Genomic DNA, 27,758 nt, shown 5'->3' with positions numbered 1-27,758 from the left:
TGACTTCAAACATAAATAATTATATTATACCATTATCACTCTATAAACACATCAAACCGACTCCCACACCACGCAACATCTTCCAATCTACTCTCTACTAACTGCAAGCACATTATAGTCACCTTGAATTTTCCTCTGCTATTTTCCAATTAAAAGCTTAATAGCCCTGGAAACGGAGTTTATGTGGTGAAGTTTACCGTGGCCCCCTGTTCTGAAAGGCGTTCTGCTGGGATCCCATTATTTGCTTGAATAAACCTTTTTAAGACTCGAAATGGGACTCGGGGGTGTCCGGTGTTGTGTTACAATGGGCTCTCAGGCAGGGGACATTTTAGCATCCCAAATGCTTACCCTGCTAGTTTTAAACCGACATCCAGTCAATAGCTGCTAGCAGTTTAGGTAGGAAGGTTCTCATTGAATACATTAAAGGATTACTGCACTATGAGAACAAATTATGTAAAATTAATTTCAACGAGGCCCCATCTCGTATGTGACTGAAAAGCAATTATTTATCTATTTTGTGTAATTTGTATATGAAAATCTCGAACCGAAGTTATATGCAAAGCATGCAGGAGTTGACACCATTTATAATCTCGTATGTTTCATGATATGAAAAGAACTGTAACTAAAGATCGTCTGTTTGTTAAAAAAATATTATTTTTATCAATTATTTTACTTAATACAACACAGCCAATTTCATTTTTTTCAAAGCAAAATAAATAAGTATAAAACTAATTTTAACCAGCAAAGCATAAAAATATGCAGGCAACTGAATGTCAAATATGAAGACATGACAAAAAACACTTTTTGGATATTTGATATATTCCAATATTTTAAACATCAGATATGGTAGAAATGACACAATATCGTAACATCACCATAAACAATAAGCTATACACAGCTGCATATTCCGTGATTTTACAGCTAAAATCAATTAATTGCACTTATATGCCTAAAGTTATATCTATTTCAACAATCATATAGGACGTACCCTTCTGAAAAACATATTTAAGAAAATATATCGAAAATGTATTTGATTATACTTCAAATATAGTTCATACAATGTATTTACCCTGTTTTGAAGTAGGTCTATATAACATGTTCTGGAATTATAATTTTAATTTTTATATACCAAGAATATATTTAGACGTTGGTTTAGTCTGATATATATCAGGTAAAATTATTGCCATTATCATGCTATGTATTTGAACTAAGATTATGATTTGGCTTAATATAATACATGCTTATAATGCAACATTATATATATATATATATATATATATATATATATATATATATATATATATATATATATATATATATATATGCCTTAGTTTTTAGTCACAAATCTTAGCGAACAATTTGTCAAAAGCAAAACAACTTACTTTAAAAATATAAATCTGTTTTTTTATGTAAAATTACTTTGTAATAATAACTCTACAAGTGCATTGTTTGTATTAATTCATTAGGCCTATGTCCTAAATTAATATTCTTAGTTTTATATTCGAGTACCAATAGAGAAGGATATGGGCTCCGAAACATTTGAATGACTTCCTTCTCGTTCTTTGAAGAAAATTAAATCGCAAAAAACAGCTGATTCGAGACCCCATGAGAGTCTGTTGCACATGACTGCACTGGCATAACTGGTATGAAAAAAATATTGGTTTCATTTTTACATTCCATCAAGCACGCATGCTCCATCTAAGCCTCTTCAACAGGATCACCTGGAAAGGCACTTCTCTCGAGACTCCTGAGGAAGTAGACCGAACTTGGCAGTTAACTCAACTATAAACCGCCTATGTCTGCAGCATATTACAATACGGATTTGGCAGAATTGAATCGTGTCATTTCATGATATGACCATTTTGCAAACTGTTGAAATAGACTACATTAAACAAAGACATGACCAGACGTGATAGTTCATTATCATGAAATTAAGGTACTTGTGCAGGTCTGATTAATTGAACAGCACCATCATCAGCTCAAACTTAGAAAGTTAAATTAAGGCAAAAAGTAATGCCGGTGTTAACCAGGAGTAACACAACCGCAAGAAGAGACGCAAATATATTGAAACTAAAAAAAGGAACATGCTACTAAATAGTTATTTTATAGCTGGCAAGGTCTCAAGCGATATAAAACGATGGACTTATAATATTTGAACTTAATGGACTATACTCTGTGAGTATGACTTTCTTACAAATTGGAGGACTAAGGTTTAACAGCATCATGGGTTGGTCAGCAAAGGACATCGTCAGTGATGTGAGAGATAGTATTTGGTTAATTGCCTCCATTAATACATGCCGATCCCCCTGATGCTCATCTTTATTGACAGTGAAAGGTGGATCTTAATCTCTGAATCAACACCTCACATCCGTTTTATGATCTTGCACAGTCTGGGACGCTGATCTTCGACCGCCTCCTACAATCGGCTTCACTACCCAGCAGATGCGCTTGTGCTTTTATTAGATCATCATAAGGTAAAAAGGCATTAGCCTACACAAAAATGAATGGCTACGGATCTCCCTACCTCTACATGGGGGGTCCCGTCTCCCAGCCAAGGGCACCTCTTCAAAGGACTCCGAAGTGCGCCCGGTGCAGAAACCATGGGGTCCTTTCCTGGCTCAAGGGACATAAACGTTACTGTCGCTTTAAGGACTGTACCTGTGAAAAGTGCATCCTAATCATTGAGCGGCAGCGAGTAATGGCAGCTCAGGTTGCCCTAAGAAGGCAGCAGGCAAACGAGAGTTTAGAAAGTCTGATTCCAGAGTCCTTGAGAACTTTACCGGGCCTCGCCGCGTCTGCCTCGGGAGACAGCAAGCAAGTGCCGCCGAGACGCGGGGAAGGTGTCATGAGATGGGCATCAGATCAGCCAGGCAGCATTCAGCCAACAAAACCGGGTAAGATGAAGGCATCCGATACGCACATTGTGCTTTGCAAACAGTAGCCTATTATTATTGCACCATGTTGGTCCTATGCTGACATTTAAGACGTATAACATTGATAAATGTAATATTAACTTTGTGTCAAACTAAATATCAGGCTAAGGTGTATTGACCAAATATAAAAAAAATAAAACAGAGCATGACATATTGGTAAAATGAGCAATGTTAGAAGCCAGTGAAAGTTTCGCTTACGGAAATTGAAATTGTGGTGTTTGTTTTGTGTAGAATTTATTCTAATCTTTAAATTCCTTTTTATTTCTGCAGGAGGTGGACTTTAGGATCCACGTTTACACTGTAAACCAATTGTTAAATAACTACACTCCGATTTCAACAGACTTTAAACACATATATAGTATTTGTGCATCTAAAGTATATTCTTAAAAATCAAATATATATTGAAAAACTGTTGCATACATTTTTTTTTAAAGATGTAGCCCTAATTCTTTAAAATGTGTCTTTTCCGTGTATATAGAACACAGGCGGGCCTATGTAAAATAATATTTTATTTGCTGATGGGTGACATGAGAAAGTATTTGAGTTTTTTTTTCATGATTATTCAAACTTGCGTTTTTAACCACGGATAGATCTGATGAGTTAGCAGGTCTGATGATAATTGTATATGCTTCTATACTCGTACATATGTAATATACAGTATCAATGTATTTAGTACAAAAGTAGCTGTTTTTTTAATACACAAATTCAAATATCTAGCCCATGTCATTACAGTCACACACACACGTGGTCTATATATTAAATGTAACGCTAAATAAACGAATGCGTTTCTTGTATTTTTATCTTTTAACTTGAACTTGAATACATACATCCTGTTGTATTTTTGCAATGCTTTATAATCTATATGTCTAAATATATGAATATTTGATAATTATATTGGGTTTATTAATCAGTAAAATAAATTACATTTTAAAACGATATCTTCCATCGTTCAGCGAATTAATTTTCAACTGGCAAACTAAATAGCAATCTTCTCAACACTAAAATACGTATTATTTATTATTATTTATTTTTTAGCGGACACCCTTACCCATATTTTCTTTATAAGGGCCTTAAACATTTAAGAAAAATAATTCTGTTAACTGTACCAAATTTCTGCACCTTGCAATACAATTATTTTAGGATTCGTATAAACACTGTGCCTTTTTAGCATCAGCAAACCCGCATCAACATTTTTTGTTTAACGTTACAGTAAATGCGCAGACTGTGTCTGACAATGATTGTCACTGTTTCTAAATTAAATCAAAAACGAAAAACAAAACAGAAATATATATTTTTAGAATTCAATTATATCCAAAAGATTAGATTAACTATATTTCATTCGAATATTTTAAATTCTTTTTTTTTTACTGATGAAAGTCACAACACCACGATCATCCACTGGTTCACCACAGATTCATTATTGAACACAAATGCACTCGATGCATACCATTTTGTTTACTAAGGACCCTATTCTCGCTTTTTTATGCGCTATTTACGCGCTAGATGAAAGGCTTTCAGAGGGTGCGCAAGCCCTTCTTCCAGCGCGTAAATAGCGCGTAAAGCAAATGCCAATAAGGCCGACAATTACTCAAGGTTACTGGTTTTAAAGTTTCCTAAAGATAAAATATAAAACCGAAACAATCCAAAGCGTCTGTGTATAAGATCGAAATATGTTCCATGCTGTTTATGAGCAGCAGTAAAAAAAAAAAAAAAAAAAAAAGGAAAGTTTATTTTGTAGATGTGCAAATATAAAACTCTCCATGCATAATATAAATCATGCATGTATAATATGTAGTCAGACATATTATTTAATTTTTATTTTGCTACATATCTCCATGAGACAAAACCTAATAATTAGCAGGCATAATAATTTAAAAGTATACATTCAAATGTGCTGATTCTGGGCAGTCACTTATATTACTGTAGATTAAGGAAGGAGATCCTAAAATTGAAGTTAATGAAATTTGTGGTTATAAGGGACTTCCCTAATAAAAGTTTACCAAAAGCATAGTGAAGTGTAATAAAGCATAGTGAAATCATGGTAAAGCACAGGTAAGCTTTGAAAACAACAGCAAGGTATGGTAAAGCATATTAATAAACCTGGCAAACCAGGGTAAACTATGGTAAATTCATATTATAACCACGGCAAAAGTGCAAATGTATCATGTAAAAATATCATGGTAAACTTGATGCATAACACTGCCCAATGTAGGGATCCCCATAGGGTTGTATGTTTCCAATTTGTATTTACCTAAAGTGCAGTATCGTACTTTATTTTCAAAACCAGATATTCTTACCGTCTCCTTTTGTTTGCTCTCAAACACTGGTAAATCTTGGGAGCAGCTCAAAACTTTACAAATTGCCTGCCCTTGCAGGAATTAATATTGACTTCACATTGCAGGAATTAATATTGACTTCACATCAAAGTGATTTCACTCTGATGGATGGACATTCAAGTTTAAAAGTTTACACTAATCAAAGGAAGACAGTGTACATCGAATGTAACAGCAATCACTTCTGAGAAAAGGGCAAACTGAAGTGAAATGTTACCAAGCAACAGGCTATCTGTTTACAAAATATCATCAAAATGCATTGACTAGAAATTTTTCACTGCCAGCAAGTCAGCAGATTCTGTTAACAGCTTTTTAGAAAAATAAGTAAATCTTCATAAATCAAAGGCCCAGGGACAGTTTGATAACCTATTGCTTGAATGTTGCATTTTTCCACAGAAACGAAGAGGCTATTGGAAATGCAGTCTCTACTATTGATAGTCTGGACTACTGGCTGAAGAAATATAGTTCAAGTAGATTAACTATTTTTTTTAATGGTATTTAATAGTTTAATACCATGAACGATTTTCTGGGGAGACAAAACCAATCTGATTAAACAACCATTTTTACTTAATCCAGTAATAAAAATAATAATAATAATAAAAAAAAAAATATATATATATACAGTTAGTGGACAAAAAAATGGAAACACCAATGTAAAGTCATTTAATAGGGCGTTGGGCCACTATGGTATCCCGCTCTGTGGAGTTCTCGGCGGACCGTTTTTGATGAAACTGGCTGCTCGTGCACCAGGTTGAAATTTGCAGTCAATTGATCTGCAGTTGCTCGCCTGTTTTGCCTTGCACTTCGAATTAATGCACGGATATCATGATGCTGGAGTATGCCCTTCCGCCCACTGTTGCCCTTTGCTGATGATGTCTTTCCCTTGGAGTTCCATGCCGACATCACCTTTTATTATTATTATTACATTTCTTAGCAGACGCCCTTATCCAGGGCGACTTACAATTGTTACATACAATTACCCATTTATACAGCTGGGTTTTTACTGGAGCAATCTAGGTAAAGTACCTTGCTCAAGGGTACAACAGCAGTGTCCCCCACTGGGGATTGAACCCACGACCCTCCGGTCAGGAGTCCAAAGCCCTAACCACTACTCCACACTGCTGCCCTTAGACACCGTTACTCGTGAGACATCAGCAAGTTGAGCTGTCTTGGTCATTGAAGCTCCTGCCAAATGTCACTGAGGTCTCCTCTTGCAACCATGCTAGCCATAATTATAGGCAACCAGGCCTGTCCAGCATTTTTATACATGACCCTAAGCATGCTGGGATGTTATTTGCTTAATTAACACGAGTCACACCTGTGTGGAAGCCCTTGCTTTCAATATACTTGACCCAGGTGTTTCCATTCTTTTGTCCACTACCTGTATATATATATATATATATATATATATATATATATATATATATATATAAAGTATATTCAAGTAAATGTAAATAAAAAAAACACTGTCAAAGAATAAACATCGTTCTTTAAAGATGTTTAATTTAATCCAAAATATTTGTATTTTTCAATACCAAGACCATACATTAACAATAATAAAACAAATCTATTATGTTCTGCTACTGGTGCTCCTCATGATTCAAGCTCAATATATCCCTTGATTTTATAGATCTTAATGAAGAGTGTTCAGGTGACCAGTCTGGAGGAGACAATGGAGAGAGCTACAGTGACAAAGAGCAAGACCAAAGAAGTTCACCAGATGTCTCCAAACCAAAGCCTTGCTACACCCCTGAAAGCCCTGAAGTGGTCCCAGTGCCAGATGACAGTCGCTACCCTTTACAAATAAACACTAACAGTACAGAAGCGACAGCAGAGAGCCCTAAACACCACGGAGAACAACATCTAGTGATAGAAGGTCTGTCTGGATCAGTCTCCCTCCCTTTCCATTTGAAGGCCAACAGACCTCCACTTGAAGTGCTAAAGAAAATATTCCCCAGTCATAAGCCTGCTGTTCTGGAACTGATCCTTAAGGGTTGTGGGGGCGACCTGGTTGGTGCCATAGAGGTTCTCCTTTCCAGTAGGTCTGCGCTAAACTCTGACAGATCGGCCACTGAAGGACCTGATTCTCTGGTTTTGCCTTCTAATGGACATTTGTTTGACCACACATTGGGCTCCTATCCAGTGTCATCATCCAAATGGTCAGTGGGATCCGCGTTTAGGGTTCCAGATTCTCTAAGGTTTTCCACTGAATCCAGTAACATGGTGCCCAGTCCTTTAGCAATGCCTCTGCAGCATCCATTTCCCCAGGCTCCACGGTACCCACTCATGCTGAGGAATTCATTGACAAGAAATCAAGCCAACCCATTTGTTCACAATGACTTGACCTTGTGGAATACCATGACCTTGCAGCAGCAATACCAGCTGAGATCCCAGTATGTTTCCCCATTCTCCAATGCTTCCAGCAGTGTCTTCAGAAGTTCTCCAGTCCTTCCAGCTCGTCCCTCGGAGGATCACAGGATTACAATTCAGGAGGATGGTTGCCCAGTGGTTCCTAAACAACCCATATATACAGAGGATGACTATGATGAAAGATCAGACTCCTCAGACTCTAGAATTTTAAACTCCTCATCTTAAAATGTATAGATCAACCTAAATGTGAAGTACCAGAATGTGCTTCCAGATACGCTTTCACTGGCATTTCAGTTAAAAAGGAAGACCTTTTTTAAGAAGATCTTTTTAAATACTGATCTTTTTCTTGTGTCAGGACTGAGTTGAGGCCTAAGGTAACTACTTCCACTTTAATCTAAGTGTTTGTTAATAAATAATTGCCTTTTTTGACACTAATAGTGGACAGCTATAGCAAGAAAAATACAGAGATTATGTGTATGGATATCTATATGTATACCAAGCTGCATGAAATAAACTGTGAATATGTCTCAGAAGTAGAAATGATCAAGTAATGTAGCATGTTAAGAGTAGATCAAATAAACCATTATACTGAGATTGAGCCGTGTCAGGTTTTTTTTAACCCTTTCCTTTTATGCGCCGCAAATGTTCAATGTTAAGCATATGACAACAAATCTGTATTTATTATGGCGTATAGTTTAATAAAGTCATCAGAATATTTTACCTTTGGGGCAGTCTCTGAGAAAAGTGCAGTTTCTGTAATGCCAGTGCACCAGTAATATTGTCCCTGCTAAAACAAATGGGTTTGTCAGCTATTTTCCATTGCAAAGCTCAAACAGTACCGGCCTTACTACAGAAATTCCACTTTGCTCATGCCTGCTCAGAGTATGCCCCAAAGGTAAAATATGCTGGTGACTTCATTAAAGATACCAGATAACAGAGAGAAGTGCAGAAATCATAAGAGATGATATTATGGGACATAGACAAATGAAACAAATACATATCATGCAAATCAGAGGATATAAATGATTACGTGAGACATAGTTCTAATAGAATTCACTTTAGTGCCACTTGTGGCCACAACGGTGGTGTCACTATTGGGAAATCCAAACTGAGCAAAAACATAACAACAAAATCATAGTATGAGCATTAAAAGATTTCATATCAAAACATAAATCGGCCATCAGATGTTTTTTTTATTTGTTTGTTTACAGCAAACCACTAATAATGAATGTAATGATCTGATCAAATAAGCACTGACTACCTCAACAACAGCAACAGACAACACTGGTACAAAAAATATACATACCTTTGTTTTTCTAGTTTACAAAGATAACAAATTGTCATGCTATTGCAGCATACTTTTATGCATATATAGCATTCTCGGTTCCCGCAGGCAGGCGCATCACACAGGGCGAGGAAATCCACACACAGGCGGAGGGCGGGCGCGAACCCGGGACCTCTCGCGCTGAAGCATAGCGCCGATACCGCTGTACAAAAGAGCCAGCTCCTTTGCACGGAGCGTATATCGGGCTTATGTCTCTGTGTGTGATTATGTCACCTACCAGCCCTACTGCCTTCCCCCGTGCACGCTACACATACATTTTAAATAAAAATGTTAAAGGTTTAAAGACTATCACATACAAAAAACATACAGTGTCCGTTACCAAATCCCTCTCCTCTTCAGCTGCTTTATAAAAGATCATTCTTACTAACAATTAATAGTAAAACTAATGGCTAATAATTTATTGCAATGGCGCTGTGTATTTTACTGAAAATCTTTCAAAACTGAAGCACACCGTTATATATATATATATATATATATATATATATATATATATATATATATATATATATATATATATATATATATATATATATTATTATTTATTTCTTAGCTGACTCCCTTATCCAGGGCGACTTACAATTGTTACAAGATATCACATTATTTTTACATACAATTACCCATTTATACAGTTGGGTTTTTACTGGAGCAATCTAGGTAAAGTACCTTGCTCAAAGATACAGCAGCAGTGTCCCCTAATGAACCCACAACCCTCCGGTCAAGAGTTCAGAGCCCTAACCACTACTCCACACTGCTGCCATATATATATATATATATATATATATATATATATATATATATATATATATATATATATATATATATATATATATATATAGTAGTGCACAGTAATAAAAGAAAATACTGTGGTTTGGATTTTATGGTACCATGACAAATACAATTGCTAGAAATGGCAAACACTTTCTTCTCTTTGTCCTGTTCTTTGAAGAATTAAAACATTTTAAAAGAACATTTCAGTGAAATTCTTCTCAGGAGTCTGATAAATGTTGTAATTATTGAGTGAATGCATCGTGTATCAGCTCTTTAGGCATATAAAAAACCTGTCATTAGTTTAAAAGTATTTCTGCATCACCTCCATTGCATGAAATACCATCATTCTGGGGTGATTTAGACATTTTTTTTAACTGTACAGTGCCTTAATGGTCAAGGAGTCGGTTTTATTTTATTTTCATATCACTGAGCATAAACTAATTAGAATAAATCTTTAAGGAATGGCCACGTATCTAAAATCATTTAATATGAGAGTAATTTACTGTCTGCTAGAAACACCACATGCAGCTTGATAATAATAATAATAATAATAATAGAGATGGTTTACATGTGTCTTGTGATGACCATAGAAGGCTAGTGATTTATTGACAGGACAGTGACATTCTTTCTTTACTTGAACCTTATCATCTACACCAGGGGATTTAAAAAAGAGCTATAAACAAAGGCTACAGAAAATGTAGAGAATAGTTCTTACCATTCTTACCATGAAGGTAATTATTATAGTAACAGGAAATTATATACAACACACATTCAAACACAATCTACTATATGAGAAACTGTTTGGATCTAGTCCCATACTTTGCCTGATCTCTTTGTAGCTGAAATGGTGGGAGAACAGTGTATTGGACACACAGGGGAAAACATTGGAAGGGTGTTCAAAAGCAACCACCGTCCAATTACAATAGCCTTTTAAAACACCCAGAAATCAGCGTGTCTCCTATAACTCTTTCCAAGGATTCTTATAACTAGGATATTGTAAAAGACAATTAACGGGAACGATGAAAACAGTTCAACATACAAAGGTGTTGATTTCCGTTTTAAATGTTTGTTTGTTTTTTAACTGTTGAAAAATTACCCACGAGGACTAACAAGATATTCAAGGTAAGATTTGCTGCATAATTAAACCACAGAACAATCTGACACAATAAATCTACTCTGAAGTGGACCATGGTATATGGTATCCTTTAGATTGAAGTGGATTGGTGAGGCTCTGCATAAAATGTTGCATAGTGCCGTCTCCGCACAGGGTCTGGCTGTAGCCTGTATTACTCACCTAGAACACACAGTAACACTCAAGCAAGCAAGTGGAAAATTATTTTTAAATATTACGGCTACAGATCTCACGACGGGACAAATGTCGTTTAACACACGTTGCAAGATAACTTCTGGGAGATCCCTGGGAGACCAATGTGTAAAGCATGATCCACTTTTCATACATGTATTTAAAGTAACAGTAGTTGGGCTGTTTATAAAATAATATGACATTTCCAGCACGTTGTAACCATCACGCTTTATGCGCCATTTAATTAGACGCAACCACAAAAAAAAAAAAAATCTTTGAAAATAAATCTGATCTGGTCCTCACAAAGGTGGGAATCTGCCCTGACGTATCAAGGAACATTCATGATTCACCTGGGCAAGCTTTAAATACTCTCTTAGGGACTTTTTTAGTTTACCGTTGGGAGTTTCACCTTTAATTGAACGAAAGTATATCTGCAGATTACGTGTCTGTTGTCACATTGATATTTTTCCATCTGTATCGAATCATATGTAGCCCGCTCATATTAAGGTAATTCACTTTACATCCGTTTTTCAATACGTGCGCAATCTTTACAATGACGGATGCAAGGCATGAGAACATTTTACAAGTGGCAGTGCACAGGGTTCAAACACATGGAAAAATACAAATGTAGCAATAGTCAAGGCCGTTTCTGCAAACATGCCTTTATGATACAGTAGTTCAATTAAAGGTGAATAAGAAAATGCCCATCTTATAGACCGTATTTGTCATTTACTGAAGATTATGCGACAACCATCATTTTAAAATCCTATTAAAACACAACAATGAATTACAGTTCCTTAAAATCCCATCTGAAATAAATAAACCCCCTTCACTTAGCCACTCCACCATGAAATATGCACAGCGTCGATGCAGCAGATCATTCGAAACATTTCTAGGTTATGCATCAAAACCCTGTTGATGATTAATAATATAAGCGTGGTACAAGTGCATGGCCTTTTTAACAATAAAACCTGGGCAACACCCCCACCTAGTGGTAGTACCACTTACATATTGTTTTTGGCTGTAATGCTATGGGGTTAAAGTAAAACAACTCTTCACTGATGTTAACCATCTCAATCTCAATAAACATAAACCGTATTAAAATTAATGGATGGGTCTGAGCCTCTCGTATCTCACATGTATATGTCTCATTTGAATAATATATCATGCCACACAGTCAGCCAACTGATTTCAGATCTGTTTTTCTATATCTTTAGACATGCCATTTGATATGACCCTGACATATGAGCACTTTTTCTTTTTCAATCGTTTTTTTGTTTAAAATACAGGGAGCCACCAGGGTGCAGTGTAACACAAACCAGTGAATACAAAACAAGTGCATTTTAGACAAAGCAGTGTTACTTACGCAAGCATCCTAGTGCCAATAAAAAAAAAAGTATTCCTAGGTAGGACTTGATATCTCCTAGGTAGGACCTTTTAACTCATACGTAGGACTTGATATCTCCTAGGTAGGACCTGTTAACTCATACGTAGGACTTTATATCTCCTAGGTAGGACCTGTTAACTCATACGTAGGACTTTATATCTCCTAGGTAGGACCTGTTAACTCATACGTAGGACTTGATATCTCCTAGGTAGGACCTGTTAACTCATACGTAGGACTTGATATCTCCTAGGTAGGACCTTTTAACTCATACGTAGGACTTGATATCTCCTAGGTAGGACCTTTTAACTCATACGTAGGACTTGATATCTCCTAGGTCGGATCTTTTAACTCATACGTAGGACTTGATATCTCATAGGTAGGACCTTTTAACTCATACGTAGGACTTGATATCTCATAGGTAGGACCTTTTAACTCATACGTAGGACTTGATATCTCCTAGGTAGGACCTGTTAACTCTTACGTAGGACTTGATATCTCCTAGGTAGGACCTTTTAACTCATACGTAGGACTTGATATCTCATAGGTAGGACCTTTTAACTCATACGTAGGACTTGATATCTCCTAGGTAGGACCTGTTAACTCTTACGTAGGACTTGATATCTCCTAGGTAGGACCTTTTAACTCATACGTAGGACTTGATATCTCATAGGTAGGACCTTTTAACTCATACGTAGGACTTGATATCTCCTAGGTCGGATCTTTTAACTCATACGTAGGACTTGATATCTCATAGGTAGGACCTTTTAACTCATACGTAGGACTTGATATCTCATAGGTAGGACCTTTTAACTCATACGTAGGACTTGATATCTCCTAGGTAGGACCTGTTAACTCTTACGTAGGACTTGATATCTCATAGGTAGGACCTTTTAACTCATACGTAGGACTTGATATCTCATAGGTAGGACCTGTTAACTCTTACGTAGGACTTTATATCTCCTAGGTAGGACCTTTTAACTCATACGTAGGACTTGATATCTCCTAGGTAGGACCTGTTAACTCTTACGTAGGACTTGATATCTCCTAGGTAGGACCTTTTAACTCCTACGTAGGACTTTATATCTTCAATGTAAGACTTTTTCTTTTAAGTCCTACGTAGGAGATACTTTTTTTGTTTTTTAAATTGGCACTAGGACGCTTCCGTAGTTATTCTGAACTCTATAAATAAATTAAACTGGTTCAATCAATACAACAAGCTGTACTTTTCATAGATCACCGCCACCTTATTCCTATAGTTCAGAAGCCCATATTTTGAGATTTACCAGAGAACTACATACTGTTATATAGTAGTGGCCAAACTTTACTTTAATGTAATATATAATGTAATGAACATAAGCCATGTAAAAACACAGTATTTAATGTAGAAAAACACAAAAACATGAACTACACACTGTATTGCAGTGTGGGTTCTGAGGAGTTTGCCATTTTATTTGAAGTATATGAATTAATTTATATGAATGACTTGTTCACTTAAACCTCTTTTGCACAAAGATTGCAAACTATTTGAATGTAGGACTCTGTGTTAAAATATATCACTATGTTTAAGACCCATCATTTTGCTTAAAATTGACTAAAATAACAAACGACAAATTTTGTGCCTACTAAGCTCAGACGCACCTGTTTCTATTGAACAGATGGATACGATGCACATTTTAGTAATTAGTTCAATACCCCTTGACCTAGGCAATTCACAACAACACAGCATGTAATGATAGAAAAAAAACAGGAGAAAGCTCAAGCGATGTATTTGTCAAAGCTGTATCATATGAATCTAACATATAATGATTGGTTTAGGTCGGATTTTATATGCCAAGATTTGGCTGAACAATACAGTGCAATTTACATTCATGAAATCATAGATTCAAATGAGTATTCTGAGTTCATCAACATGCTGTATACCCCAAATCACCTCTGTCTTCCAGCTGCTCCTGTCTGTGAATGCACACATGTATTTTACATCCACAAAGGGTTAATGAGTGACACACACAGCTTCTCAAAGGTAACCTGATGGGCTGTGTCCTCTGTCGGATGACCCACGGTCAATGTCCCTGCCAAAACAGAATTTTCATAACAAACCTCTCAGCTCCTCAGTTTAGGTCACGCCTGCCGTGTTTTCCTTATACTGATATGACTTGTGAATTTAACTTAACTTCATTTTCATAACAAAGCACATTGAAACGTGTCTGCTGGGGGTCATGCAATGCAATACAAAAACACTGGACCATCACGTAGTTACACTAGGATCTGTGCTACATTAACAGTGTTGTTTTTTCTTCAAATCCACCTGTTGTGTTGCTTGACACAGAATTTGATTATTCCTCAGGGGATTGCAAACAAACCATCACTGTTCAGCATGTGCATGTGTCCGTGTGGCAATAAAGGAATAGACAACAACATTTTGCCTTCATTACATCTGTACAAATGCATCAAAAAGGTCAGGTGCCACAGTAAGCTGTCTTAGCAAACAGTTTCCTACAAGAGTTTGCAGGAACATAACATACTGTCACTATGATCTAAGCAATTCTAACCTTGAGCAAGTCACTTAACCTCCTTGTGCTCCGTCTTTCGGGTGAGACATTGTTATAAGTGACTCTGCAGCTGACGCATAGTTCACACACCCTAGTCTCTGTAAGTTGCCTTGGTTGTGTTTTTGGCATTATAGAGAAAGGGGGGAAAAATTGCTTAAATCACTAACGTTTACATAATTCTAAAATTGATTATTATATTATTATAGTATTTTAAAAACAATAAACTTGATCCGCTGCAACATACATTCATATATATATATATATATATATATATATATATATTGCACACACTCACTTCTAATGCTCCAGTGTATAATGCCAGCGGTTTTTGGCATAAAATGCCATCAGATGGTAAACTGTTATAATTATTTCAAATTTTCTTCAACAGAATTATTGTACTTAACTGAATTCCAACCCAATAATTACACCTGCAACTACAAGGGCAACTAACTGAATCTTTCAGCAATATTTTTTCCATATTTTTTCCATGTCAATTCGGAGCGTGTGTTACTGCTGCCACCTACAGGACATTCATATGGCCTTATACAATGCAAAAAAAAAAAAAAGAGGCCTTCAACGTTACACACCGTGCACCGAAAACCAGGGAAAGAAGTCATGATAATAAATAAATAAATAAGTTTTACATTTAAAGCGGAAGTACACAATTAATATTTAAAAATCGCTTTGGAATACTAGTGTGAATAAAACATGTAGTCGTCTCTCCCCCTCCCCCTCCCTTATTTGGCGAATGGTAATTTATAAATCTGGACATATGCATAGGGTACAGACTATGGGAGGTTCAAATTTAACATTTGTTGATACATGAATGATATTTAATGCAAGTATTTATTATGTGAAGCTACAATTCAATATTCGATACTTGCTTAAATTTAACATTTAATGAATTGTCCTTCATGATTTAATTTGTGTTAATTTCACTTCCCATAACAGACTATGGTTATAAAGCCGTCACATTAATTCCCTCTCTTTTTTCAAACACAGGTGCAGTGGAAAGAGGGAGTTATTTTCACAGATGGAAAAGCCCTTCTCTGACACTCTTAACATATGGGGGCCAGAAAAGTTGCATTTGTTAGCGCTGGTAATGGTTACAATCCGTGAACTGCTTACTCGCGCGTGAAGCAGCCTGCTATCTGTTCAGCGGAGGGATGTTTGGATCGGTCTCCTTTAAGTATTTTGCAGTGGGAGGGTACTAGCACGTTTCTTTATTATCACGGTGCTGGATCACCATTATGAAGTTATATAGGGTATACGTTTATATTCTAAATGAACATCCGAGTTCCTGGTCAAACTGCACCCCTGTATTTGTTCAGCTTTGGGGACGCGTTCTCAAACAACATTAGAATTTCGTCCCATAAGTAAACAGTCCCCCTGGATGCCTGTGATGTGTAACTAATGGAGTGCTAAAACTATTATGACTGGTTAAACGCTCAGCGAAATGCACGTGTTGCCAATCCATCACGTCCCTAACGCTAATTAACATAAACAGGGGCACACTAAACCCACAGATCTCTTACAACATTATACAGATCGGATTACTCTTTAGTGCAATTTACAAATGTGGAGACACGCAAGGGGATCGAACTGTTCGGTAGCAGGCAAACAATAACTACGCGTAGTGCAAGCATAAGACCCAACCATACATTTAAAAAATATATTCTTTAGTTTTTATAACTAAGACAGACGTGACAGATATAAAAGCATGAGATACACTTTCTAGGAAGTTCTAGGGATGTTATGTCCCTTATAAAGATTTACTATAGTAGAAGCACAGCAACGTGTAATAAAACATGCTAAAGAATATAGAGGTATGGTAATGTGTGTGTGTGTGTGTGTGTGTGTGTGTGTGTGTGTGTGTGTGTGTGTGTGTGTGTGTGTGTGTAAAGAAAAACACCGCAAACCATCGTAAACTAAATGCATAGTATAATCACGGAAGGAGCACGAAAACAACTCATTTAACGGGATTAACTTGTATACGATATATTCCTTAACCGGCAATTAAACTATATATATATATATATATATATATATATATATATATATATATATATATATATATATATATATATATACACACACACACATATATACAAGTGATATTAACATAAACATAGTGTCTAGCCTTGGCCTTTACAGTGTAAAATCACGACACTATGTTTATGTTTAAAATCTATACACAATGGATGTTTGTGTTTATTTCTGAACACTTTCTCAGACATCCTTGTACAATTTAGATGCAATCAAGGTACACAGATAAAAAAAAAAAAAAAATTCCCAAAGATATTTATTTTCGTTTACTGATGACATTACGTTTAGCCTTGTGTTTAAATTACTTTGTAGTTTAGAAAATACAAAAAAAGATATATATATATATATATATATATATATATATATATATATATATATATATATATATATATATATATATATAGTTTACCTAATAGCCACACAGTTTGTTTTATGAACAATTAGACAGGTGGCCTTCACCGAATTAGAAATGTATTTTTGTGATTCTAAAACTAGTCCTGGGATGAATACTTTTAGTAATCGAATACATTTGACATGGAATTAGAAATATAATATAATAAACATCACAATACGTATTGACAGACCTTAAAACATTTAGGAGTTTAATTATGAGTTTTAATAACAGTACAATTTCCAGAAGAAATATTAGAAATAATTAAAATCAATATACGTTTTTATATATTTCCCTATAGCGTTTTTTTGTCTTTAATATATACATTGCAACATGGTTTCTCTGATAATACATTAAAACCTCATTAAATAGACCGCAGAACACGCCTGCGGACACATTTATGAAATCACTTGGGAAATTTAAAAATAGTTTAAAAAATAATAATATCTTATCATTATTTATTTATTTGGCTGACGCCTAGTAAGTACGTTTTAAAAATGCATCTTTTGAATGCATTAATAATAATAAAATGAATGCTCCTATACACTTCGGCGACGACTACCAATACTAATAAAAACCACTGTCTATTATTATTATATATTAGAAATCGCTATGGACCTTAATATTTGAACTTATTTCACAGTTTTACATAAAATACATTTTAAAACATCGCCTAATCCTGTTTTATTTATTTTGTATAAGTCATACAAGAAATAGGCCCTGTGTTAACCTGCATATTAAATATAACTGCAGTATCCTTGCAAATCTATTAAAATCCATATTTAAACCAACATATTAAAAGGAGAGGTCTATGGCCTACTTCACAGAATCAAGAATACTAATATGCCGGGGAAGAGATTAGTATTTCTTTGTTTCAAATGGACCGGTTACATCTCACAACACAAGGCACGGGATTCTCCTTGGCTCGCCAGTGTAATCTGTTCTGAGGATTGAGGAACAGGGCAAGTTCAAAGCATTCTTTTGCTGGGAATTGCACCCGGGGTAGCAGTTTGGTTGTAACCCTACTAATAAATTAAAGAGGAAGAGAAACTGGCAAATCTGCACCTGCAGGCTTGACATCTTCACCACATGTGAGAAAGCAGCACAACACTAAAACAGGCCCCAACGTTTATACTGCATTTATTGAAACACCGAGGCAAGCCACTGGACAGTATGGTCTTATCATTTACACACCGATTTTCAAATATGTTTGACCAATAATGTGATACCTATGCTTCTATTTATAGGCGTAATTTACGCGGGGGACACTGAGGACATGCCCCCCCCCCCCCCCCCCCCCCCCCAAAAGATGTGGACATGTCCCCCTCACATTGCAGGTGTACTAAAACTTTTATTTCACGATAATTTATTGGTATAATCACAAGTCAGTATTGAAGTTAATGGGGAAAAATGGGATCGGATCCGGGATCACTGGAGCCGGATCATGAGATGGTGTTTTACTACGAGGATCTGGATCAGGCTCCACTGATCCGTAATATTGATCCGATCCTGGGGCTGCACACACCTTAACTAGGGAAACTGACTGATGAGAAGTGAACATACGTGGCGCGTAGTTTAAAGACCCCGGCTGACAAATTTGTATACAGCCTGAGATCACAGTAATGTTGGGAACAATGGCAAACAGATGGACAAGGATAGAGGAGGATGCACTCCATCCAAAACACAGGAAAATGGTTTAAGTTTGTAATTCACTGTTTAGTAATGTTATCACACTCAGGTTTCTGTCTGCTTACATCTTAACCTAAATTGAAACAGTAAAAATAAAACAAGAAAATGACCTTTGTGCAAATATAGACATCAATAAAAATTGAATACATTACCAATGACTTTTTACACAATTATGATACCAAATTAATCACGATGTATTACTGATTCCAAATTAATGTTTAAAGACATCGCAAAGACTCTCCCATCTCAATTTATCAATGTTCCAAAAACTCACTCTTGATCACATTTTACTAAACATTTTAAACCAATAAATAAACAATTACCATAGCATTACTGCATAGTAAAGTGGATTATAACAGGCCTAGTTAATATATCACAGCAATGCTAACAGTTAGAGCCCATAAGAAAACGACGAAGATGAAGATCATTTGTCAACAAAATAATTAACAACATGAGTAACGATCTCTGTATTCAATAGATTATTACGTGTAAAATATATCACTGTGTGTGCAAATCAATAGGGTTTGTGTTTTTAAGCCAATGTCTTCATACTTTATAAAATAGACTATATATTGTGCAGTTTTTTTAATGTCTCTGATAAAATGTGTCTTGCATGACACGCCATATGTAGAGAATTGCGCCTGACAACAACTGTGACCAGCAAAATACAGTAGGGTAATAAGCAAAATACAATCTGCAGGGGGCGGTATAAAGCCTAAATTGGCTCGTGAATATTAAAAATATTGTGACATGTGACATTGTGGAATGGAGATAAACAGCCGCTCGAATAAATGTAATGTATTAGAAAACACAAAGCAAATAAATACATAAATAAATAAAATCATTTCAAGCAACATTTTTTTTTTCAATCGATCGTGCAATATTCCCCGTGGTTATTGCAAACTCTATGTTATAATGTACAATAGTGGCTCACGGTGTTTTGCTTTGTTATTCAGTATCAGTTTCACAAGCAGAGAATCAAACTTTCCCAACGTAACAAGTCCTTGGACGTTCCCAACCCTTTAATGTCAAATCCCAAGGGGATACAGTTTACATTCTGCGGGTATTCACCTTTCAGTCATGTTTGTAATTCACACAGTAGCAAGCTACACATAATCACGTGGCAGCTCCAGACCCGTTTCTTTTCTTTAAAGTGTATACAACAGAAGTATGTCAGGTCAAATAGGACAAATGACAAAGTGTGTTGTGTGTACCCTTCTGCGCTCTGATTGTGTTTTTACAGTTGTGTTTGTTGTGTAAACTCAAATAATCGCAGGCAAACTTATTTTACACTGTGTAGAAACACTTCATTAAAGCAGTTGCTAAAGGCGCTATGCGGAATTGAGGTAGATACGAATTTAAAATACTGCCGATGCATGATTATTATTAAGTTTAGCAACATCATTTTTTTTTTCTACAAAGAAAACAGAATCTTAATGCTGAAAAGCTTCAAACAAATACATACATGTTTTTCATAAATGCACTGTGAACTCAGCAACGGGATACCTGCTTCTGTCGATAATAGGGCCTATTTAAATGTTACCATCTTTGTATAAGACAAACATACCATAACAAATCCAAATACGTTTGCTCCGGTAAGCAATGGGAAATATGTTACAGTTAAAATGTTTTTTATCAGTCACACACCAGTAAACAAGTTACACCTAGGCTGTGAACAAATCAAAACTTTGACAACCGCACTTAACAAAACTGTATTTAATAGCTTTTTCTTTTTATGAGTAGAAGAAATATGATACTTACAAAAAAAGAAAACGCTGTTAAATACAGTTTTTTTTAAGTGTGATTAGCGGGTTGTCAAAGTTTTGATTTGGCCCGGGCCCTAGTTTGATATCGGGTTAATACCACCAACCAAAGAGGAATCAAAAGAACACAATGGCGGACATTTGTTACTAAATTTTTCTTCATCTGAACATGTTTAATAATAATTAAATTTTTTAATTTAAATTTAAACTACGTGTATTGTTCAGTATGCTCGTAATTATAGTTCCATACAGACATGGCTGACCTATTATTAATTAAAATAATGTATACTTGATAATATACAAATAATGATAATGTAAATACATTGTTTATATATATATATATATATATATATATATATATATATATATATATATATATATATATATATATATATATATATATATATATAGGCTTGATCATGCGAATAAGATTAGTCTATTTTAAATGATTGTGACTTTTTTAAAGCGGAAATTGCGTTTTGTACACAATACATATAAAGTACCGTCCTTACCTAGGCTAGTTTATTTTGCTTGATCTATTTCAGTATATTTTTAGTCAATTCCTCCTGACGGCTTTGCCTATGAAATTTGAATCCTTATGAAAACAACACCATTTGCATATGCAAGCTTCGATTTGAATAGTCTACTTCAGGGTCATTTCATTATCAGCCGGGTTTTGCTTTACGAGCACGCAGACTTAGCAGCCCTTCACACACTGAAATGCATTTACTGGAAAGAAACAATAGCCCCTATACTAGATTTGCATTTTCATATTTTGTATTGTGCCACATTTAAAATAATTGTCCATTATTAATATAGAAGGTCAATTTACATATTCTAAGATGGAAATCATTTGATGGTTTTAAAAAGTATGGGCTTATTTATTGTAAAATAACGATTAAATACTAAAACGAAACAAAAAACAAACAAACAAAAAAACCCAAATTCCGTAAACATGCATTTTTTTTTTTTTACTGGTAGCTTTGTTTTAAAAAATAAACAAAAAACAAAAAAATAAATCTGCACATTTGCTCCGTGTACAATGCTGTAGTTTCCTGTAATTGTATAATTGTACATCAGATCAGATTAATGACATTTATTGACCCCACATTCATTTGAATTTAACTTTCAAATTGTTGTGTCCTGGTTTTGTTATATTTGTAATGAATTACTCGCTCATTTGATCATTTGATGTTAATCGTTTTTATTACTGATGTTGTAATTCACTAAACCCGTTTCAACCTTTAACCGCAAAGACTGGAAGGTCCAATGAACTCTCTGGTATTAAAGTTTATCCAATCATCAGACGAGGCGCTGTGTCCTCTCGCTGATAATAGAGGAGGTGCTTGGCGTGTTCTTGTACTGAAAGTCTCGGTGGACATGCAAGTGACAACATCGTTGAACATCTAGGATACCTGTAGCCAATTTGCGCTTCGTATCGCTATTGTTACATGCTCACCATAGATACACCTATTGACTGAATACTTAAAAAAAAAAACATTAAAAGCGACTTTAATGTTGACACTTTTCATAGGAAACCCCACTCTCAGAATTTCAGGATTTAAAGCAACTGTCATCTTCTGCTCTTTCAAGGTAAGTTAGCTATTCAAATGTTCATGGTAGGATGATACAATTCAATACTGTGATCTACAAAGAGAATGAACAGTATATTCAAAACGTGCCAAGATCTTTTTTTGAAGTTAATTATTTTTGGCATTCATTTCTTATATCTGAATATCTTTTAACATTTTCTTTGCATTGAAATTTAAATAATTACAAACATAGAATCGTAATATAGCCTATTTATAATCTGTATTTTAAACAGTGTTTATTATTTGTTTAGAAGTCCTTCGGGATATATATGATGGCAAAAATTAATTTTAGGAAACTAGTCTGGATGGTATTTGCTCATTAAATGGTACGTTTTTTTGTTTTTTTTTGTTTTTAACAGAAGAGGAAACGAAGCCAGGTGATCTGAACACGAAAAAGGTCTCTCTCGTTTAAACATGACGGATCTTCTGGTTCCCGAGCTCGAGATAGACGTAGAGAGTCTGGAAACAGAAAGCGATGACCAGGCAGAATTTGGTGTAGGTCTGTCCGGAGCTGGAGAGGACGAACCTGGATGCAAGCACCACGAGAGGTCGGATCAGCACTCCCAGGGATCGGGAGATCAGAGAAAGCTCAGCCGAACCCCGAAGTGTGCCCGCTGCAGGAATCACGGAGTGGTTTCGTGCCTTAAAGGGCACAAGCGGTTCTGTAGATGGAGGGACTGTCAGTGTGCCAACTGTCTGCTGGTGGTGGAGAGGCAGAGAGTGATGGCAGCGCAAGTGGCACTCAGGAGGCAGCAGGCGACAGAGGTGAGCGTCTGGGTACATCAATACTAGTCTGTATCTGGGAGTGGTTATCTAGCAGCGTACTGCATAAAGAACATTCTAGTTTTATAGTTAAGATGTGTGTTCTTATTTGTCATATAACTCTCTGTCATATAACAGAAAAAATACAATTAAAAAATTAAACGAAAATACATTTAATCATCAGGTACACACTATCCTAAAATGAATATAATTATTTGTTGTAAGTATTTACCAATGTTTAGGTCCCGTGATCGATAATATAAACGTCACACAGTTATTTATTTTAAATGATTGTTTACAGCTGTAATGTCTGTGATGTACAGTTTTTTACGTCTTAAATATAGTGAACAGTCTATTTGTTTTAAAAGGTTTTATGGTTAATATTGGCTCGCATTAAAACAAATATATCAGACTAAACATATGTGTGTGTGTGTGTGTGTGTGTGTGTGTGTGTGTGTGTGTGTGTGTGTGTGTTTTAGTTTCATAGATAGGCCTATCTTTTACGTTGCCTTCAACACCTACCTGTATATTACGAAATGCCTATATTTTACAACAATTATAATTGGATTATTTTAAGGGTGTTTTGAATTCTATCAATTTAATGGAAATTATTTCGTTTAATAGATAAAAACACAGTTTAGTGACGGATTTTCCATGTTTGCTGTTTTGAACATTAAAAAAATCTCTTCAATTAAAAATGTGAATTTTCGTTTTAACCCCTTTAAATAAACCCCCAGAATAATATATTTTACCTTCCCGTTTCTACTACGACTACTACAAATAACACTACTACGACTACTACTACTACAACGACTAATTATTAGTTAAAGTTTGGCGCCATGAGCATTTCCACTAGTGTCTCCTTTGCAGTATTGCTTTTTGTCTCTGTAGAGTACTTGTACAGGAATGTTATATTGATCTATAATGTTTATTGTTTGGTATTGCAGGATAAGAAAGGACTTTCAGGGAAACAGATGACCGCTGAGCGCAGGCCAGTCTACCAAAGACATCTCAGACCCTCCAGTATGTTGGCAAAAAGTATTCTGGAAGGTAAGGCATATTTTATATAAAAAATATTTAAAATATTTAAAGATAAAATGTATAACTAAAAATAATACAATTACATTTTATTTTCCTAGCAACTGTAATTTAGGATGATCACATCACTGACAGGGCTACACCTACATGTAAATAGTTTTGTTAACAATGCTAGTAGCCTATAGTATTTCAGATAAATTTGTTTCTACAGTATCCTTTTCTTCTCTGTTTTCTCTTACTTCCTTTCTGCATTCTGACTTTTCTCTTTATCTCCTTTTCATAGCTGTCTTTGGATTTCTCTTCCTTTTTATCCTGCTATTCTTAAAGAATCATCTTTGGGCAATAATATTGCAGTAAGCTGACAGCATTACTGTTTTTTTTATTTAGAGAATTTAATGACCAGTAGGTAAATAACTGGTTAAATATTTATTCAACACTAAAACTAGTCATAAGAAATAATGAACATATTGTTTTCACATATATTTTCCCAAGTAATACACTGTAAAAAAAGCATATTTGCATAAAGTAACCAGTTAAAGAAAGTTAGTTACGTTACACACTTTCTGTAATTAAAAAAAAGTCTAGTAGCAGTTGTAAAGAAAGTTTACAAAATATTCAGTTGTAAACTATAACACTTATATTAAGTGGTAAAGAACCAATATATATATAGTTGTATTTTTGTATTTTTTTTGGCAGGTTACCGTCCAGTACAGACAGACCCCTATCTCGGAGGAAACACATCTCTTCCTCCCCCTCTCAGTGACAGAATGAGGAAGAGGAGGGCTTTTGCAGACAAGGAGCTCGAGACCATCATGTTGGAGAGAGAATACAAAGAGCGGGATCTGCTGGAGTCCACTCAGGCTGCCGCTGCATCACTGTTTCTGCCCAGTGGTATGGTCCGTGCAGCTGAATACAACTCCTACAAGACTGCCTTCTCTGCTGGCCAAGTGGAGGCACCAGCTAAGGATGTCTACAACTTTCTACCGACTTGCCTCGACCTGTCAATGCAGTACACTGGATCTGGAAACATGGAACTGATTTCCTCAAACGTCAGCGTGGCTGCCACTTACAGACAGTATCCCCTTTCTCCACGGTTCATGGTGTGGCCCAAGTGTAGCAACATCAACGATGCTCTTCTTTACCAACAGTGCCTTCTGAATGCGTCGGCAGTCCAGAATATGAAACCAGGTGCAACTTGGGATCCAAAAATCATGCCAGTATCAGACAGCCATTCTCCAGATCAGGAATTGGGGTCTGCGAAATTGGAAAGCACACGCATTGTCCACGAAGCCTCCGATCTTCAGCAAGCCCAGGCAGAAACTCAGTGCACCTCTCAAGGACCCCGGGAGAGATCAGCCTTTTCTCCACCCAAGAGAAGTTTTGCTCAGACATTTAGCAACAGCTCCTCACCTCCTAATCAAGAGCACGTCTTGAGCAGGCTCAGTAAGGACAGTGCCAAACATGCAGTCTCGATGAAATTAAACTCATTCCACTCACTGATCCAGCAGACACTCAGTGAAAAGTCAGCCCCTGAACTGAAAGCGCCATACTGCAAGGAGCTTTTTGAGGAGGCTGCCAGAAAATACAGAGAGTGTGCAATCAAAGAAAACCAGAGCCTCAGACTAATGGACAGTTATGCAAAAGACTTATTGATATCCAAGCAAGTTGGGACAAAGCTTTCATCCAATGAGTCTTTATCATTTTCCGTTGAGTCTATTCTTAAAAGGCCTTCACCCACAGTAAATCGTGCATCTCATTAAATTTTGATGTGTTTGGTCCTTACGATTTTCATTTTTGCTCTTGTTGTATATAAATTATTATCTTTATAAATACATAGCTGTACATCTGTTTGGAACATGTTTGCTACTTCAAGTATCATTTATTGGATTTTGTTTTCACATAAAAATAAAAAAAGCAAACAATACAAAATGTCAAAAACAAGACCCCAAGTGTGATTGTTGATATATATTTATACTTGAATTGCAAGTTATTTAACCTTTGAAATGGCCAAAGAATTTTCAGTTTTAATGGACTGTGATGTAAATGTTTTATATCGTGTAAATAAGTAAGCATGTTTCATATAGCTTTTGGCATAATGAATATATATTTATGTATTTTATGACTGAAATTGGTACTGAAGAAAAATGTACATTTTAATTTTATGCACAACAATGGAAATATATTATAACAATAAACATAATTTCAATAGGAATGAAAATAAACAACCGTGTTGGTCTTCTTGTGAGCTGGTTGTTTCGCGACCCCCTTCAGAAACCTTTCTGCAACCCCCAAAGGGGTCCCGTTCCCCTGAGCGAGAACCCCGGAACTTGACAATGCTCTGAAGGTTGTGAATTACCACTGACTAACGGACCTTTCGAACCTCAGATAATTCAGATAGTATTTACATATCAGCAAAAAACGCATTAATAATGCAGTAGGGACGTTCACTTCAACTTATTTGGTCACAATGAAAATTAATATGGTGGGCTAATTTTTTTCATCCAAAACACCCAATGCATTTCATCTTGAAGATTAGATATTTATTTGCCACTGAAAGAAATAAACATATAAATGATTAAAAATGCAATACATTACATACATATAGAAACTTGAGAATAATAACCAGCACATTTAATCACCAACAAGTTTATTTATAATTCTAATGTAATTCTTCATTCTAAAGTCTGAAACCGAATGGGCTATGTGGTTGTTTAGAACACCTTAGGAAGTCAGTCAAGTTCATTCAACAGGGCTTTAATTTGACTGAGATCTGGTTAATGTGGCAGCTTTACCTGCCTGTAATGCTTCATTTATTTTCCAATGGAGAAAAGTACCAATAAGAGTACCCAATGATCCAGAAGGGTCAAGCACGGGTTTGAAGAGCTGGGAGTTTACGCCTCATCTCATTTGGTTTGTGGACATGTTTTTCTTCGAAACGCAGTGTGGGAAAACATGTGAGATTTCTTTAATTGTAGATTATTAGAGTCACCCTATATTTCATGGGATTTAACCTGTTAAATTGAGTTGTCAGTGAAATTTTGCACATGACAGCACAAACAGCTGCTGTATCCCTCACAAGTTATGTTTTATATAAAAGTATTACTTTATAAAATGTGTTATTAATTGAAGTGCAAATAACGTATTCAATAATAATACATTATTTTCTTTTGCACTCACGTTAAATTAAACCAGTGCACCTATTTTAAAATGTCAGCAATATCCTCAAGTGTGGAATATTTCACGAACTGTAAGTTTAAAATGAATTTGACATGCATTCTATTCCATTGGATTATGCTAGTGAATAAGTAATTCAGTGGTTTTGAAGCTTGTTATAAAGTGTATGAATTATACAAAGTATTGCATTTGGGTGGAAAATGAGAACTCTCTTCCACTTTGCATTCATGTCACAGTATAGTACTCAAGCATGTAAAACCTGTTAGTTTCCTTCTGGGGGATGTTACCAATGCAGGATATGCCACAGGAAAATGA

General features: G+C 35.6%; 2 protein-coding genes across 2 annotated transcripts; both read left to right on the top strand.

The window, feature by feature from the left end:
• The first annotated feature begins 1,750 nt into the window (after window positions 1-1,750).
• On the top strand, window positions 1,751-8,688 carry LOC117403668 (doublesex and mab-3 related transcription factor 3-like). The gene is made up of 2 exons (XM_034005945.3): window positions 1,751-2,894; window positions 6,897-8,688. The coding sequence occupies exons 1-2, from the start codon at window positions 2,501-2,503 to the stop codon at window positions 7,859-7,861; spliced, it is 1,359 nt and encodes a 452-aa protein (XP_033861836.3). The 5' UTR covers window positions 1,751-2,500; the 3' UTR covers window positions 7,862-8,688.
• A 13,540-nt stretch (window positions 8,689-22,228) lies between these two features.
• Window positions 22,229-26,485, top strand: LOC131703311 (doublesex- and mab-3-related transcription factor 2-like). The gene is made up of 4 exons (XM_059006445.1): window positions 22,229-22,470; window positions 22,829-23,234; window positions 24,179-24,281; window positions 24,966-26,485. Exons 2-4 carry the CDS (start codon window positions 22,884-22,886, stop codon window positions 26,027-26,029), a joined length of 1,518 nt encoding a protein of 505 aa, XP_058862428.1. The 5' UTR covers window positions 22,229-22,470; window positions 22,829-22,883; the 3' UTR covers window positions 26,030-26,485.
• Window positions 26,486-27,758: the final 1,273 nt, after the last annotated feature.

This window comes from Acipenser ruthenus, chromosome 1 (genome assembly GCF_902713425.1).
Source record: "Acipenser ruthenus chromosome 1, fAciRut3.2 maternal haplotype, whole genome shotgun sequence".
Lineage (NCBI taxonomy): Eukaryota > Metazoa > Chordata > Actinopteri > Acipenseriformes > Acipenseridae > Acipenser > Acipenser ruthenus.
This window is presented reverse-complemented; position numbering and strand designations above follow the sequence as displayed.

Bases quoted from the DNA above. Each gene is read 5' to 3' on its own strand.
- LOC117403668 (XM_034005945.3), top strand. From the start codon at position 2,501: ATGAATGGCTACGGATCTCCCTACCTCTACATGGGGGGTCCCGTCTCC. The intron at 2,895-6,896 runs GTAAGATGAAGG...TTGATTTTATAG, and splicing joins CATTCAGCCAACAAAACCGG to ATCTTAATGAAGAGTGTTCA.
- LOC131703311 (XM_059006445.1), top strand. From the start codon at position 22,884: ATGACGGATCTTCTGGTTCCCGAGCTCGAGATAGACGTAGAGAGTCTG. The intron at 23,235-24,178 runs GTGAGCGTCTGG...TTGGTATTGCAG, and splicing joins GGAGGCAGCAGGCGACAGAG to GATAAGAAAGGACTTTCAGG. The intron at 24,282-24,965 runs GTAAGGCATATT...TTTTTTTGGCAG, and splicing joins GGCAAAAAGTATTCTGGAAG to GTTACCGTCCAGTACAGACA.